The 19,160-nt window shown below is 34.6% G+C and overlaps 1 protein-coding gene across 3 annotated transcripts in view; it reads left to right on the forward strand.

Annotated features, from left to right (window-relative positions):
• The window catches only part of HERC4 (HECT and RLD domain containing E3 ubiquitin protein ligase 4), a 108,389-nt gene that overhangs the window by 60,719 nt on the left and 28,510 nt on the right, over positions 1-19,160 (forward strand). For all 3 annotated transcript variants that reach the window (XM_081157958.1, XM_081157960.1, XM_081157959.1), the window contains 5 exons: positions 396-455; positions 566-677; positions 1,878-2,067; positions 3,502-3,674; positions 14,227-14,346. In XM_081157958.1, coding sequence (XP_081014084.1) covers positions 396-455; positions 566-677; positions 1,878-2,067; positions 3,502-3,674; positions 14,227-14,346 — 655 coding nt within the window. The remainder of the gene's footprint in view (positions 1-395; positions 456-565; positions 678-1,877; positions 2,068-3,501; positions 3,675-14,226; positions 14,347-19,160) is intronic.

A 19,160-nucleotide genomic window follows, 5' to 3' on the forward strand; every position in this document is an offset into this window, starting at 1 on the left:
TTGTTTAGTACTTGAAGTTTTTCTAATTGTAGTTTGTGTTAGTGTAGGCCTCAAAAAAATAACATCCCAGATACATTTACCAGAGTGTGGAATTAAGAAAATTAAATGTGCATGTTTTTATAAAAAAAAATTTTTAATGAACATCAGATTTGTTCAGTGAATCAGAGGATGAAAGTAATATTTGAGAAACTCAAGAGTGTAATAGTAATACCTTTATCAAGTATTATTTAATCAATCTTTAGTAATTTATAAAATCCTGATTTATTCTAATTAAGTGTTGAGTAGAAGAATGCTTGTAGAATTAAATAGATTAAACATTTATTTTAATTTTTTTTAAAAAGAAGGCAAACAGATTTCTCATTTTGTGATTTGGGGATTTTTAAATTCCTTTTTAGTGAAATAGATGGGACATTTTCTTCTTCTGGTTGTTTAAATGGAAGTTTTTTAGCTGTTAGGTAAGTGGCAATTTTTTGATATACTGAATTTAAAAATTTTATATTAAATAAGTGAAATAATTTTAAAGTTTTATTTTATTATTTTTTTTCTCTCTCTCTTTTTTTAATAGCAATGATGATCACTATAGAACAGGCACCAGATTCTCAGGGGTTGATATGAATGCTGCTAGGCTTTTATTCCACAAACTTATACAACCTGATTCTCCTCAGATAGCTCAGCAGGTTTGCTTTTTTAATTACTCCATATTTGTATTATGTAGTCTGTTGAGTTTTTATTCAATGTAACTTTATGTTTATAGCCTAATTAACTTTTTACCGTTTTATACTCTTCATCACGGTGCCCTTTGTATGGTTTTTTTCAAATACAGTCAAACCTCAGTTTTCAAACATCTCCCATCTCAAACAATTCGTTTCTCGACCAAGTCGTTCACTGAAGAAATGTCCCGGTTGTTGAACAAAACTTTGGTTCTGGACCTGACAGCACTTTCACGCTGATATACTAGCATGACAAAAAGCATGGAAATTGTACTGTGAATTTGTTTGTTTTGCTTTAGTCCCTGGTGATATGGACCATTAGCACAATTTTAAAACATAAAGAGGTCGTCGTTCAAGAATGCTAATGTTGCTAAGGGTGTGAAAGAAACAGTGATCACACACAATTGAAGAGGTAGAAAAATCGTTTGTTGATTTGGATAAATGAAAAGCAGTTAGCCAGTGACAGCATTTGCAGGCAGTGATATGTGAAAAAGCAAAGATGCTGCATGCTGGCTTCCTGAAAAACACCCTGGAACAAGTGCTGAAAGTGATTTGTTTAAGGCTAGTAGGGGGTGGTTCAGTAATTTGAGAAAAGAAGTGTTTGTTTATAGATTAATCAGTACACAAGACATACTCTATATAAGAAAGGTTAAAACAGGTAATCATTTGGGGGTCTGGAATGAATTCAATTTACGTCATTTCTAATGGGGAAAAAAATGATTAGGTTTTCAAACAAATCACTCCTCAAACAGCCTTCTGGAACAAATTAAATTTGAGAACCGAGGTTTCACTGTATATTAGTATAAGAATTAAGGTTTTATTTTAAAACATTTGTAATTTAGCTGTCAAGTATTTGTAAATTTTTTCAGATGTCTGGCACAGACCCTTAATTGCTCAACATTACCATGTTGGTTAAGTTTTTATACAACTATAGAGAGAGAGTTTAAATGTGACTTGCATACAAGTTATTCTTTTAGCAATGCGTAGGCATTAATTTTGATTATGCTCCAAAGTACATTCACTGAGTCATTGCAAGACACTTTTTTCTTTCACCATTTCATGTTTGCTATAGTATAAGATTATCTTTTTGTTGTTATTTTTTAAAATTTTGGGGGGAAAGTACATTTATTTTAAATGAAGTAGGTTTTACTTTTTGTCAAAATATAGGTGGCAGCTAGTTTGGAAAAGAATCTGATTCCTAAACTGACTAGCTCCTTACCTGATGTTGAAGCATTGAGGTTTTATCTTACTCTACCAGAATGTCCCCTGATGAGTGATTCCAACAATTTTACAACAATAGCAATTCCCTTTGGTACAGCTCTTGTGAACCTAGAAAAGGCACCATTGAAAGTACTTGGTAAGACTTTAAAATTTTTTTTCTTTTATAACCTTTTCTCTTTAAATGAAAATGCTCCGAAGTTCTTACCTTTTTGCTCATTGAAATTTTTCTACCCTGCTTATTTGACGTTGACTTAGGGAAAAATAAGCCTGTTTTTCCTTTTGTTGCTTTTTTCTAGTCATCTGATGTTAGTTGTTGAAGTTGTTGGATGCAGTATTAAAATTTTAATCAAACACAGTAGCAGAGACAGTATCAGGAAAGACAAAAATTGTATTTCATATTCCCCTCCCCCATCTCCTCTAGAGTGATATTGCTATTAAAGAAGTAAAGGAGGAGGAACAATTAAAATTGAACAAACAAGGGTATTAAATCTTACCTGAATTCTGTTAACCCTTTGCCTTCTCTTTCCCTCACTTGCTAGTTTCCTGATGTTTGATTTATTTCTCTGCACGTAGATGAGATTCTGCTTATCTGATCTTACAGTTCTGTCTCTGTCTCCTCGAGAGTTTTGGCCTAAATTTTTCTTATCCTAGTTTTTCTAATTGTGAAGATTTCATCTCTGTCTCCTGGCTGTTACAGTTTGCTACATTGAACACAGTGCTTTCTTTCCTAATAGTTTTTGTTAGGTATGTGAAGCTGAGATATATGGAAGTAATAAAATCAGTACAAGAATTTTTAGGCTGAAGATGAGCAGAGGAAGCAACAAGTAGCGTAGAATCGGGGAATCCTGGGGAATTAGTAATAGAAGAGTGAGGCAGGGACTCACAGAACATTATTCCATGTTGTCAGAAGTTTTTGTCTTCTTTCTGTCTGCTTCGTAGGATTGTGGTATTTGTAGTTAATAACAACAAATAGTGAATGTAGGAAAAGACAGACATGTACTTTATATCGTTCAGCTTCTGTATTTGATTTTCTGGAGTACCTTGCATTTTAAAGGTGGTGCTTCACAATATTTCAACTTTGTGTTGAGAGATAAAGCTTGGGAAGATCTTTAAATATTGAAGCAATACAGTTTTAAAGTGTTTTGTTTAAAAACTAAAATTCTAATTTCCAAAGCACTTTTTAATAACTGGTGTTAATATTAGGTATAATGGTGAGTTTTAAATATAATTTAGGAAACCAAAAATATAAGTTCAGTACACCTTTCTTACTTTTTTCTTTTTATTGAATTTATTGGGGTGACACTGGTTAACAAAATTATTCAGGATTTAGGTACATAATTCCACAACACATCATCTATATATTTTTGCTTTTGAGAGCTTTTAGAACAATATTCTTTAACTTGAAAGTGAGGTGAGGTCTAGAAATGTTACACAAAATATTGTGTCATGTGTATCTTCCTGGGATTTTCAAAGGGTTAAGGGCCAATACTTTAGAAGAAAACTCAGTATTATTTTGAAAATCGTGATTCTTTAAATTTATTTTATTTGTGTGTTCACCTTTTAATAACAGAAAACTGGTGGTCAGTACTTGAACCTCCACTATTCCTCAAGATTGTAGAACTTTTTAAGGAAGTTGTGGTACATCTTTTGAAACTCTACAAGATTGGCATTCCCCCTTCTGAAAGAAGAATTTTCAACAGTTTTCTTCATACTGCATTAAAGGTTTTAGAAATATTACATAGGGTATGTCCAATAGTTTATTTTCCTCTTTCCCCATTGCTACTAACAGATCGATAATGTTTATTTTAATATTAATATATTATAGATTTAGTTTGGCATTAAAGATATATAATAGAAATTTGAAAAGGTTATCTATTTTTTCTTTAAAAGATATAATACGTCTGTATTTTGGAGCTTTGGTCTTATTTGACTTCGTTAGGCATTTATGGATAACTTGTCTGTAGTTGGGCAGAACAATAATATACTAATGAATTAGAATTCTCTTTATATTTTCTTGTGAAGAACATGATTTGTTAGTTTAAATACCATGTTTTTGTTATTTATAGATGGCTATCATATGAAAGAGACTGAATCCTACTTGTGATTATGAGAATCAAAACTCATGTTCTTTGGCTATTGGGTACTAATGGCTTCAGTTAAAGTAGAACATTTCATTTGAAACAAATAACTAACTTGAAATCAGAACCATATATAATTCATTAACTTACCTATTGTTCTTTCCTGCCCTTCCTCTCAGTATAAAAAATAGTACCCTTTATACTTGTAGCAGTTCAAAGTTATATGAAGAAGTAGTCTCAGCTGTTTCATTAAAGATGGATTTGAGACATCCCTGATAGCTGGTAGGTATATCTCTTTTATGCCATTTGGTATTCTTGAGATGCTATTGGGAGACATGACCTAAGGGAGAAGCTTATGTTTCTAGCTTCACAAATGACTAAAAAACTCATATGAACCTTTTTCTCTTTAGTTTCTTCCCCTTAACAGCTTCTTTACTGTTTTCAGACGCTTCTTACCTAGTACTGAGGTAAATGATAAGAGAATAAAGAAGATAGTATTCTATTCTCTGTAAGAAAGAACCCATATGGAGCATTTATTTTTTTCTTTTCTTTTAGAGAAGTTCCTGTGTACTTTCTAAATTTCAATCTTTTTGAAATTACTCTTTTGTATTTAGAATGTCCAAGATTCATGGCGGGGGGAGGGGAACGGTCATCATTTCTCTTTATAATTAAGGAAATGATAGCCATTTCTTTCCTAGGAAATAAGTCATTCTTCTAATTGCCCTTCCTAGAACAAGCCTTTCTAATAGCACTTTAGGGTTAACTGGATTCTGCAGTAATCTGCTATTAAGAACATCCCCTGACTTCATGGGATAAGCCTTTCTGTATGCCTTTTGTCTAGGATTCAACAGATTAATTAGATACCCCTGAACTCTTTTCCTATAGTCAGACTTGATTCCCAAATAATTATTCACCCTTTTCCCCTTTCTTATGTACTTATTTTTATTTACCTCTTTAAATATATATATATTTATTTATTTATTTATATTTATATTTTGGTTGCTTTAGCTGTGTCTTTTACCACAAGTAAAAGGGAGGGTAGGAGAAGAGGAAGGAATTTAACCTTTTGTCTTCCATAATTACAGATAGAATTTGAGCAAGTAAGTTATCTGCTTAGCTCAGAAGCCTCACTCTCTACTGAAGAAGAACCCCATGGGGGTCCCATCTCCAGAGACCTTTTTGATAGAGCCATGCTAGATACTAGAATCCTAAATTTTTGCTAGCTGAAAGGGAAGAGAAAGTAATCTAACAGTGTCCAGGATTAGTATCTCCTTTAAAAAAATTTTTTAAAAATATATATTGATTTCAGAGAGAGGAAAGGAGAGGGAGAGAGAGAGAGAAAAACACAATGATGAGAGAGTCATTGATCGGCTGCCTCCTGCACGCCCCTGACTGGGGATTTAGCCCACAACCCGGGCATGTGCCCTGACCGGGAATTGAAAACTGATCGCCTGGATCCTAGGTCGACGCTCAACCGCTGAGCCTCTCCTGGCCGGGCAGTATCTCCTTTATACATTAATTCATGTGAGCATGTTATATATATTCCTCATTTTACTTTTTAAACTCTGTGTGGTTGATATTTTGCCCCTTATTCTGAATTTCAAATGTCACAAACTACTAAGTAACAGAGTTGAAATACAAATCCAAGTCTACTTGCAAAGTTCTTGCTGCTTCTAATGTACTTCTGTATTGGCAGATAATAGTAATATAATATGTTTAACAGGGGGTATTTATTTATTTATTTATTTATTTTTACTCCTTACCAGAGTTATGTTTTTATTGATTTTAGAGAGTGAAGAAGGGCAAAAGAGAGAGAGTGAGAAGGAGGGAAGGAGCGAAACATTGATGTGAGAGAGAAACATAGATCAGTTCCTACTGTATGCACTTGGGGATCAAACCCACAACCTGGGTATGTGCCCTGACCGGAATCGAACCAGAGACCTTTTGGTGTACAGGACGACATTTCAACTGACTGAGCCACTTGGCCAGGGCAGGAGTTTTGCTTTTATTTTATGCCCCTAGATCTAGTGGTTCCTATTTCCATGATAGCTGATAGTACTGTATTGTTAAAAGACCATGTTTATAACTCCATTTGTGCTTCTTCCTGTCATCTATAATTTTTAACAAGTCTTTCTCTTTATCGCATATGCAAATGGAGAATTATCTATAAAATAAGGGTTAAAATACTGGCCTAATAGTTTCCCAGGATTGATGTATTATTTAAATCATACAATATATTTAATTATTATATTTACATACAGCAGTGATTTTATTATCACCATTACCACCATTTGGATGGGAAACTGCTACTCTTAACTTGATCATTGGGTTATATGGAAACTAGGTCCTTTTTCGAAATTGTTACATACTCAAAAGCAGAATGATAATGATACCAATTTCTTAAGCATCTCTTACTGGGAGTTCTTAGAGCAGTCACTCACTTTCCTCTATCCCCTACTTTGGAGAAAACTTCCCTTGGTCCTAATCTGCCATAAATGGATACTCGTGGAAATTAACTATCAGGGATGCTTCATTTTCATCTTTAGTGAAACCCAAGTAAATTGCTTATCAGAAACTTGTTTTTTCAAAAACACCTTATGACTGACAACTGTATATATTCATTCTCTCTGCTCCATGGTTAAAATTTAGAAGAAGGTTCCTCATGTGATTTCCTTCTTGACCTAACCCTAGAGCAGGATTAAGAACTAGAGAATTGGACTGTATGTTTCCTAATCATTTTGGGATATATGGATGACTTGTTCCTCCCTTTATGTCATGTCCTTTGGAAAGCTTTTGAATTAAAAATCATATCCAATGCTCCAAATGGCGTAAGAAAGATAGCTTTTGTACCTGCTGTCAGGAATGGATGTATTACCAGTTAAATGAGTTTCCTGGCAAGTAATTGGGTTATTTAGTAGTTTCTGAGTTTTCAAACAGTACATTATAGGGATACTGATGTTCCTAATGAAAAGACTTAACTTGGCCTATCTAGTCTAATTGCTATGTATCTTGCTAATCTTCTAAAATCAGTGATTTAAAAAAATTTTTTTTGCAAGGAACCCTTAAATAAACCAAATAGATATGACACACATCTCTACTTACTATGTACCACCTTTGAACTGAGGTTTATAAATCAGAATGCTAAACTGTAATTAAAATGTGAAATAAAAGTGTTATGATCAAACATATAATTTTATTTTGTCCATTGCAGGCAGTATACTTGAATGTACAGGCTGTTTTGAACTACCATGTGATTTTTAAAAAAAATTAATTTTACAGATATTTATTGAGTGCCTACTATGTGTATATCATTGTGTTAGACATTAGGGATGTGGTGATTAGGAAAAGATGATTTCTGCCCTTGTTAAAATTAAAAATTTAGAGCAGTTTTATACATATAAGCAAATAAATATTTATGATATAGCACAATAAGTACTAGATTAAGGAAAATGAAGGGTGCTATGAGAACACATAGGAGGGCACAGAACTCAGAACTAATGAAAGCTTTCTGGGTAAAATAATGTCATATCTACTATACAAATGTATTTTTATATATTTTTTAAAACTGTTGGTTTTTATATGTAAATCTATATACAGGTCTTTGGATCAGTCTTCTGTTCAGTGTCTCATTTCCCTGTTTTTACAGCATTGTTAACTGATTTTCTCTTTAGTTATTAAATTATTGTGACTGAATTAACAGCCATAATTTCCTCCCAAGTCTAAGTTGACTGCAGTTTGTCTGTTTTTGAACCAAATTTGATTTCTGAATTGTTAATTTTTATTCTAACGTCATATTTCTTTTCAAAAACGTATTTGCAGGATATACAGACTACAAACACTGGTTGATATTGGTGAAGGAAACTGCTGTTTACGTTTTAAAATCTAAAATACTTAAAGAAAAATATGTATCAGCAGTCAGTGGAATGTGAATCATTTTCTCCAAGTATCACTACATTTGAGTCCAATATGATAAAATGTTAGTGTGTGTATAGTCATGCGCTGCTTAATGATGGGGATACATTCTGAGAAATGCATCGTTGGGCAATTTTGTCATTGTGTGAACATCATAGGATGCACTTAACAAACCAAGATGGAATAGCTGACTATCCACCTAGGCTAGATGGGATATAGCCCATTACTCCTAGGCTGCAAGCCTGTCTGTACAGCATGTTATTATACAAACAACATGAGATTAAATCAAGCACAAGAGACGATGCAACCAAGAGATGTGGTAAGCTTGAGATGTATGAGGCTACTGCTGGTGCAATATGGCTTGCTGTTTTACGGCCAACTTTTTTTTTTTTTTGGTAAGTATGAAGACTACACTATAAAATAATGATAAAAAGTATAGTATAGTAAATACATAAACCAGGGATGTAGTAGTTTATTATCATTATCAAGTACTGCACACTATATATAATTGTATATGCTATACTTTGGTTTTTTTTCCAGTGGTTTATTTTCTTTTCCGAAATGTGGCATCAATGTGTCTGCATTTGGCCCTTCACTCTTTGCCTCTCCCTCACCTCCTGCCACATACAGCTTTAGTTGTCTCCTTTAAGGAAAATAGTTATAAATTATGTGTCTGAGGCAAACCTTTCTCTTGAGTTACTTGATGGTTTTGCCATCATTTTACACTAAAAAGAGGTTTTAATACCAAATTTATCATCCTTCCCAGCTCTTATTCCTGCCTCACCAAGATTATTGTCTTTTCCTGACTTGTAAGTGTGTTGCCAGCATTCCCCCCCTGCCCCCCCCACTGATTCAGGCCTGAAATTTTGAAGTTGTCTTTGACTCCTCCTGTTTTCTTCTTTTTTTAAAAAAAGTATGTTTTTATTGATTTCAGAGAGAGGGAGAGATAGAAACATCAATGATGAGAGTCATTGATTTGTTGCTCCGTGCATGCCCCCTGCTGGGGATTGAGCCTACAACTCGGGCATGTGCCCTGACCGGGAATTGACCCGTGACCTCCTGGATCCTAGGTCGGCTCTAAACCACTGAGCCACACCAGCCAGGCTCTTCTCCTGTTTTTTATATCCAGTTAGCTACCATGACCTCTGCATTGTTTCTAGAAACCTTGAACCTTTAATATCCTGATTCAGTTCCCTACCACTAGCCTCTATATTCATTCTTGACTCTACCTCACTCTGCCAACAGGATAATTTGCATAAAATATCACTCTGATTCTATCATTTGTTGACTCTAATACCTTATGTCCCTGAGTATCAGCTCTTACCACAGTGATGATCGGCAATAAAACACACTGAAACTCATTGGCATACAGTAATAAGCATTTATTCTCATCTCTGCCTCAGCCTGAAAGTTGGCAGAAGTTGGCTCACCTTGTCGGGCTTTAGCTGGGCTTAGCTCCAAGCTTCATATTGGGTCCGGCTCTGCTCCATGTGCCTCTAATTCTTGAACCAGCAGTTTAGCCGGGGCAGGTATATACAAATTTTTGTCTCCTTTAGTTCATGTTGTTCTCTGTCAAGAATGTTCTTCCTCAGACCTTTTTGAAATCTTTTCCATTCACTTCACTCTCTAATTTTTATGTTGAATATCATTCTGTATACAAAAACATTGAAATACAAACAGCATTAATTTTCTTGGACATTTTCCTCCATACGAGTAATACTAAAGAAATTAACTATATTTCTGTAATATCATCTATCTGCCTAGGCATATGCAATTTTCCTATGTTATACCAAAAATGTTTTTTATATTGCTGCTTTAAACTAGAGTTCAGTCAGATTCATTTTTGCAATTTTTGAACCTTGTTAGTCTCTTCCCAATTTATGAATGTAGTATATCTCTTATTTATTTAAGTCTTTTTTCTCTCAGCAATATTTTGTAGTTTTCAGAGGTCTTCTATATATATATATATATTTTTTAATATATCTTTATTGATTTCAGAGAGAGGAAAGGAGAGGGAGAGAGAGAAACAGAAACATCAATGATGAGAGTCATTGAGTGGCTGCCTAGCCCGCAACCCGGGCATGTGCCCTGACCCGGAATCGAACCCCGATTGCCTGGATCCCAGGTTGACACTCAACCGCTGAGCCACGCCCAGCCAGGCTTCAATATCTTTTGTTAAATTCTTTAATATTTTGTTTTTGATGCTACTGTAAATTATAATTTAAAATTTTTATTTTCCAAATATTTGTTGCTAGTGAAGAAATTCAGTTGAGTTTTATGTACTGTGTAACCTTGATAATTTAGAAGCTTCAATAATCAGATTCATTTGGATTTATGTACCCAATCATGTTATTTTCTTGCCTTGTTTTATTGACTAAGATGTCAAGTACAATGTTGAATATAAATGGTTTCAGTGGATATCCTTGCCTAATTCTTAATCTTAGAAAGAAAGCATTATTTTATAAATAAGTGTGATGTTACCTGTGGAATTTTTTTTTTAAGGTAGGCTTTATCTATTTGAAGAAGTTTCCATCTATTTCTGGTTTGCTGAAAGTGTTTATTAAGAGGTACTGAATTTTGTTAGATGCTTTTTGCTGCATCTGTTGAAATGAGCAAATTATTTTTTTCTGCTTTATTTTCTGAAATGTAGTGAAATGCATTGATATTTGAATATTACACCAACCTTGCATTCCTGGGATAAACTCTGCTTGGGCATTGTATGTTATACTTTATGTATACTGTTAGGTTTAATTTGCTAATATTTTGTTGAGGGTTTTATGTCTGTGTTCATAAGGGATGTTGATCTGATCATTTTTGTTTCTCATATTGTCATCAGCTTTTAGTATCAAGTTTATTCTGGCTTCATAAAATGAATTAAGAAATGATCCCTCTTTTTATATTTTCTGAGTTGGTTTAAAATTGGTATTATTTCTTTCTTAAATGTTAGATAGAGCCCTGGCCCATGTGGCTCTATCTAACATTGGTTGGAGCGTCATCCTGTACACCGAAGGGTGGCAGGTTCAATTCCCTGTTAGAGCACATGCCCAGGTTGCAGGTTTGATTACATTGCTTACAGGATGCAACTGAACAATTTCTTGCATTGATGTTTCTCTCTCTCTTTCTCCCCCCTACTCCCTAGAATCAATTTTTAAAAAACATATCCTCGGTGAGGGGGGAAAAAAGTTAGATAGAATTTACTATTAAAACCATCTTGGCCTGGAGTTTTCTTTTGGGAAATTTTAAAATTTCATATTAAATTTAAAAAATAAAATGTAATTTATATTTTCTGTTTCTTCTTGAGTCAATTTTGGTAAGATATCTATGTGGTAATGTCTCTTCTTTCATTCCTGGTAGTGATAATTTGTGACTTCTCTCTTTTTGTCTTATTTAGTTTGGTTAGAGGCTTCTCAGTTTTATTGGCCTTTTCATAAAACACATTTGCTTTCACTGATTTTTCTCTAGCATTTTTCTCTTTTTCATCAATTTCTGCTCTTTATTTCCTTCCCTCTATTTGATTTTGCCTTCATTTGATCATCTAAAAAGATGGTTCTTAAAGCAGAGGCAAGGATCGTTGATTTTTTTTTTTTAGCATCATCATTGATGCTTTAAAGTTTCTTTTATGTTCTTCTCTACCAGCATCCCACAAATTTTGATGTGTTGTGTTATTTTCATTCAGTTCAAAATATTTTCCTAAAGTCTCTATCTACATGCTCCAGCATGAGTCACCTCTGAATCATTTTTTTGTGGTTTTTGTTTGTTTAGTTTATTTTGCTTATTTGCGTTTTGGTTAACTATAAAATAGTAGAGGCTGAAGTAAATAGCTTAAAAACCTGTAAATGGGTACATCTCTTCTTGTTTGGGCCTGTTAGTGTGGGAATTTAAGTTAGTCTCATTAGGAGTTAAAGTGGGATTGAGATTTTTGTTTTCTCTAGTCCATTCATTGCACCAGAGGCCTCAGATTCTTCTAATGTTGCCTAGTGTGTAAGGTAGGGGTGAAATGTCAATATTTTTCTTAGTATTTGTGCTTCAGTCTGCACGCCTGCTCCGTAGAGGAGTTTCTTTCCTCACTCTTGCCCCTTCTCAGTGGTAAACTGGTGTTGCTTGTTAGTGCTTTCAACATTGTTGTGCTATAGCCTCCATCTTAGGTAGATTATGTGTACCTGGATCTCAAATATGGGAGTCTCTCAAGAGTTTCTGCTCCCTACACCTTCTAAGGGGGCCTCTAGTCCTACTGATAAAGATTCTGGGCTCGGGACTCTTCTTATCCCTCTTCCTCCCAGGAATTGAGGGGTTTTCCCTCCTCCAACAACACAGCATGGAATTTGCTTCCCTTTTCTCAGTGACTGAAAGCTTTTGCTCTCTCTACATGAAAAGGATCTGGGTAGATCCTTGTTCTGGGGGGCAGATCCTTGTCACAGAGGCAGCCAATTCCTTGCACCACTGAGAATGGCTCTTGATTTTCCGCCCTGTTTCCTGTCATCCTCATAGGCATTGAGGATATATGAGTGAGTACAAACTGTCTGAGGCTTCCAGGGGTTTTATACTGTGAAGTTATCCCATAGTCATACTTAGCAATTTATTATAATTTTAGGTGATTTCTTGCTTTTATGACAGCAGTATCTTCTTGCTCTGTCACAGGTGACCCTTTTCTGGCATCCTTTTTCTCTTTGCAAGTCTCTGTCCATCCTTGGAATTCAGGCTACTTGGTTATCTTATGACTTTAGCTCCCTGGTGGATTCAGGAAAATTTTGGGGTAGTTTAGAAGTGTTTCGTTTAATTGCCAGTGTTCTAGGGTTTTTCAAATATCTTTTTGTTATTTTTAGTTTACTTTCATTGTGGTTAGAGAACATACTTTGTATACTTTGTATACTTTTAAATGTGTTTATTAAGACTTATTTTATGGTCTATTTTAGGCACTGTTCCATGTATAATTACTGGGTAGAATGTTTTATAATAATGAGTTGGTTGAAAATGTGTAAATCTTCTATTCTTAGTTATTTTTTTCTATCAGTTACCAAGGGAGGGGTGTTAAAATTATCAGCTATGATAGTGAGTCTGTTGATTTTCCACTTCATGTATTTTGAACACCGTTATTTGGGATTATTATGATTTCTTGATAAATTAATCCTCTTGTCATTATGAAATGTGCCTTTTTTACTCTGGAAATGCTTGTCTTAAAATCTACTCTTAAGAGTAGCCTCCCAGTTGCCTCTTCCTTCTGGGTGTTCCCCCCGCCCCCAAGTCTCATCTTGAACACTTACGGATTAAGAGTTAGCCAAAGATGTAGAGAGAATTTGCATACAGATTTTTCAGCTTCACCCTTTGGGATTCTTTCTGAGTTTTTTTTGCCTTACTGTCTGCCACCTCGGCAGCCTTAGTCTCTGACCTGTGACTTCTCAGTCTGGTAAAACTGCTGCTTTCTGCTTGAGCTCTATTCCCTATCTCTCATGTTGATTTGAAAGTTCTCCCATGGGGAAAATTTGGAACCTCCACTTTAAAAAAAAAAAAAATCCCATTACTTTGACTTTTTGGAGAGTCCTGGCCAGCCTTCTTATAAAAGTCCTACAATCAGGACATTTGTCTGATTGTTTCCTTAGGGTCATGTTTAACTTGTTCCTTTATCCTTTGTATTTCCTATAAACTAGAATTAGATCAAGAGACTTGAATAGATTTAGGGTAAACATTTTTTGGCTTCATAGATGATGTCTGTACTTCTGTTGCATTATATCCACAGGATAATATATTTGATAGTCCCAATATTGGTGGTGATTAGTTTGATCACTCAGTTAAGATGGTTCTATCCACTGTAAAGACTTCTTTTCCCTTTGTAATTATTAAGTAATTTTTAGGGCGGTAAATTGCATTCTCTTTGTATTTCCCACCCTACCCAAATGTTACCCCTTCATTCTAATCAGATGCCAGTACAGAGTGACACTTAAGCATTAGCTATTCTTACTGTTATTTAAGTCCCATTCCCAACCATAAGTCCCTATAGTTTCTAGTTTATACATACTATATATATATTTAATGGCACATATCTCGTATGTGTGGTGGCTATATAAATACTTTTCATTTTTACTGGATTTTCAGGTGCTGAATGCATATATCACATCTTATAAGTCTGTTTCCCATAGCACTTAACTAACATTTTGCATATAGTAGGCACTCAGTAAATGATTTTTTTATAGAAGAGAAAATTAGCTAAGAAATCTCAAGCCTTTTTCTATTAAAGCACTTTTCAATCTCTGTCTTAGGTACTAGTTAAGTTTAATGTTAATTACACTTTTATTTATTTTTCTTTGTAGGTAAATGAGAAAACGGGGCAGATTATACAGTATGATAAATTTTATATACATGAAGTACAAGAATTGATAGACATAAGGAATGATTATATCAACTGGGTTCAACAACAGGCCTATGGAATGGTATGTTTCCTTTTGCATTTTGTGATTTTATTTTTATGTATTATTTGTCCTAATATGAAAATAATTGCTTGTTTTTGAAACACAGTTTCTTTTTCAGGGCTTTAATGCAGAGCTCATTATTGAAATAAAAACATTGCAAAGGAGAAACTGCATATTATACATATTTATAAATAAACATTCCATTCTTATATCAAAGCTGAACCAAAGAGGTAGATTACACTTTTTTAACGAAAAATGCAAATTTGACATGGATTTATAACCCTCATTTGTTTTCAATGTGATTGCCTCTTAATTCTCTAATGTTGAGAATATTGGAGCCCCTGATACTGGGACTCTTAAGAATATAGTATTACTATTGTGAGATCAGTATCTCAGAACTACCAGGGGAGAGCCCTAGGACCATTCATTCTATTTTTTATTTCTTCCCATTTTATATGTTTAATTTCAGATTTCTTCATTTACATCCACATATATATATATATATACTTTTATGTGGCTAAATCTCTAATAACTGGACACTTAATGTTCCATTAAAATAATAAGAGACTTATGAAACTTGAATGAGACATGCAAAATTGTAATAGGGAAATGTGTAAACAGCTAGATATAAAACAGCCAGGGTTAATACTCTTGTTTACTAACCATTATAGTGTATTTGAGGCCTTCTTTTCCACCTCCGAAGCAGATAATTTAAGCATTGTATGTTAGCAGTTGTAGAAAGGTGAATAGCCTTTCACTGCATTGCATAACTCCTTGTGGATAGGCACTCTGTCAGTTTATTTACCAGCACCTCTAATAGTGTCTGGAATATGTCCAGTAGACACTAAAAAAGTATTATAGTTTTTGAATGGCAGTATGGTTAGTGAATGCTATTTTTAGGATACTCTCATCTATAGATATCAGGTCACTTCTAGAATATCTTTTGCTTCCCTAGGTACTTGTTTATATTGATTTCCCTGATTCCCACTCCCCCATCCCCGTGAATCACTGGGAACCTAGGTCAGTTTTACAGTTATTCCACAGACTTAGGACTACTCATTTGCTCATTCAACAAATATTTGTTGGGAATCCCCTATGTAACCGACACTTATTTAGTTATTGGAAATACAGTGATGAACCAGATAGTTAAGGGTCCTTTTCTCATAGAACTTACAGCCTAATGGGCAAGATGGACAGTAATCAAAGCAAAATTTAGTTAATAATATGCACTTATATAGAGAATTAAAATAAAAGAATGTAATAAAGACTATGGTTTCATGCAGCTGGGTAATCAGAAAAGTCTTGTCTAATGAAGCTGTAATCTAAATGTTAAGAAGTAGCCATGTAAGTTCAGAGTAGAGAGAATTTCAGGAAAAATGAACACCTAGTAAAAGATCTTGGGTGAGAAGAATCTTGACATGTTTGAAGGATAGAAAGAGGTCAGTATGGCTAAAATATGGGAGTGGGAAGAGTTCTGGGAAAGGATCAAGAGAAATGGACAGGTGCCAAATCATGGAGGTTTTATAACTTAGGATCAGAAACTTGGATTTTGTCTAAAGTGTTGTGGTAAGCCATCGAAGGGTGGCAAGCGGGGAATTACAGTGTGATTTGTATTTTTAAGTCGTCATTCTGTAGGCTCTGGAGAATGGAGTGAGGAGAATGAAGCAAAAAATGAAAGAGGGGAGACTAGTTAGAAGACTGTTTTAGTAGATTAGGGGAGATAAAAATTATTGGTTTGACTAGGCTGGTGGTTGTGTAGATGAAAGAGGGAAGTAGCCTCGGAAGTAAAAGGGGCAAGAATTGCTGATGCATTGGAGATGCAATGAGGAAAGGAGAGAAATCAACAAAGGTTAAGGAGTGGTGGGTGCAAGGTAGGAGGAAAATGAGAAGAGAGTTGTGGAAACCAAAATTAAGTGAAGGAGAGACTGTGTTAAATGCTGCTGAGAAATAAAATAAAATCATAGAATTGAGCAATGAATTTGGTTACATGAAGGTTATTGATAACCTGGCTAATGCTAGTCTAGGGTGATGTATGCTTAAAGGAAATTTGGAGGTGAGGAATAGGGATCAACAGCCTTAGGCAATACTTTCAAGAAGTCCTGCATTGAAGAGAAAGGAGTAAAAAAAGTGGAGTGGTAGCTAGAGTCCAGAGACGACAGTTTTTTAAGAAAGAAAATATTTGACCTTGGGAAAGTTTTGAATAAGTATTTCCTTTTCCTTCCCTACTTAAACTAAATCTCTCACCTAGGCAAAGCTTTTTAAATTCTTTCTCCACAGCATCCCTAAGAGCAGGAAAAAGCCTGGATAGAGTGCTCAGTGGTTGCACACGGACCTGTGATCCAAGAGGTCACTGGTTTGATTCCCGGACAGGGCACATGCTCGGGTCCAGGCTCGATCCCCAGTAGAGAGCGTTCAGGAGGCAGCTGATCGATGAAGATTCTCTCTCATAGGTGTTTCTGTCTCCCTATCTCGTGCTCTCTCCCTAAAATAAATAAAAACATATTTAAAAAATATATGTATAAATATACAAACCCTAAACTAGTTCTAAACTCCTGGTGCCTAGCTTTTAAAAGAATTCTAAAACCCTAACAAATTTATAAATTATATATAATACTACAGATTTAAAAATAAAGTTAATATTTAGTATGGAAGATGATTATGTTCTGGTGATCAGGAATCTCAGCTCACACCAAAATATGGCAAAGAAGCACTATAACATAAGTGCACCCAGGTTCAAATTCTGTCTCAGCATTTATTCATTCTGTGTTTTGGGGGGAAATTACTTAATTCCTTTTCTGTAAAGTGGGATAATAGTACCTACCTTTTATAGTTACTGAGATTAATTTATGTGCTCTATTTAAAGTGCTTAGGGCAGTTCCCAGGGCATAGTTAAGTCTTGGTAAAAGGGTGGTTATTATTGGCTGTCTTGACACATACTTGAAGTTAGGCAGTAACCTCTATCCTAAGGTGTCTGGTCTGATAACTGTTCTCTTGCTGCCTTTCTCTAAATGAGCTACAATAAAACATTTGCTTTTAGGATGAGTTGTGATACTCATTTGGCCTTCACTCATCAAGCACACCATTTATGTATGAAGTCCTAGACATAGAGATCCTCTTTGGTGCCAGTTTGATTATACTCACAACCATTGCAACTCTTGGAGTTTCATGGTAATACTGGTATTATAAGTGGATTATCCTAATTTTAGATTAATCAGTTTTTTAGAAATTATTGCTATAAAAACCTAAAATTAAAAATCCTCCTGGAGCACTTATAGAATACTAGGAATATATCCCCAGGAATCTACAAGCCCAGTTTTAGAAACATTATCCTAGACAGTCATATCCTCCTGGATCACTGTGAATTAGAGCAGATATCCTTTGACATCTGAATTTATATCTAGTATATAAGTCATAAACTACTTGTATTCTTAACAAGTTAAGAGACATGCTAGTCTAATAGGATTTTTTTAGTTAGCAGTAATCTTGTGCTAAGTAGAAAAGCTATGGTTTGATTGTTTGCTTTTAAGTTTGGCAGGCCTGTATCTAAATTCCTCTTGGTGTATAACTGAGGTGATACCAAATTGAATTTCTTAGTAGCTATCTCAGTGTGACTGTTTTCTGGTAAAGGAAGGCAGTTAGAGGACTACCTTCTTATTTCTTGGCTTTTCCTCTTCTCATTGTTTTTGGATCTATTATATGGTTGCTATACTTCAGAATTGCCCTTTATTACTCTACTCTTTCAACCACTGCTTTTCCTTTATTTATAGAAAGAGTGATATTGAATAGGTGGTTGAGGCAGTTTCTGCTTGTTCCTTATTTAATTTGTTTTAGTGGGTTTAATATCATATCTTACAAATCAGAATCCAGAACCCAGATCCAGATTTGGGCTCTTCTGATCTCTCTCTGGGAATAGAAGGCTTACAGTTTACAGTGAAGGTCTTTGACTATGCAACTCTTAAAAAGTTCATTAATTTATATTATAACATTTAACTTCACAGAGCTTTTTTCTTTGAGAGTTCTAAACACTTTCTCATTTACACATAACTCTAAAGACTTTTTTTCTTGGGGCTTTTTAATAAAAGTCATACTTGTGTCACTAGTCTTAATACTGAGTTGAACATTATGTTGACCCTGTAAGTAAAGTTTTAAAGAATCTATCCTAAATTTCTCACATGCTATTTTGTGATGATACAGGTGTGTTTATATGTATATCTACTCATATATATATACCATTATTGAACAAGGCTTATGATCTTGAAATAATTCCATTGTTTCAGTGTGAACATTTAAAATATTCTTTGATAGAACATAATTACTATGAATTATGTGTATAAGTTTTATTTAGATATGCACATCACTTTACCTTCTTCTAAACACTGCAGAAAATTATTTTACCTTTATTATATTTGTCTTTATGCCATAATCTGTTGAGATTTTTGTTCTTCATTTACTTTCTTTCTCAGTCAAGGATTTTAAGAATCTCTCAGGAATACACGTCTCTGATTCCTTACTATTGAAAGCTAATTCTGTGAAATCTTTCCTTTCCTTGTAATACCCTTTTGTCCTGGTGAGACTTCTGCCTATACCTCGTGCCCTTCCATTTTTCCATCCTGTTTCACCTATTTCTCTTTACATTTTCGTGAAGTTGTTTTGTTTCGTTTTTATCCTCACCCAAGGATTTCTTTCTCATTGATTTTTTTTAGAGAGAAAGGAAGGGAGAGAGAAACATAGATGTGAGAAAGAAACATTGATGGGCTGCCTCTCAAATGCTGCCCTACTGGGGACTGAACCTGCAACCTGGATCTATGCCCTGACTGGGAATCGAGCCCTCAGCT

Source organism: Miniopterus schreibersii (assembly GCF_964146895.1).
Source record: "Miniopterus schreibersii genome assembly, chromosome: 14".
Classification (NCBI taxonomy): domain Eukaryota; kingdom Metazoa; phylum Chordata; class Mammalia; order Chiroptera; family Miniopteridae; genus Miniopterus; species Miniopterus schreibersii.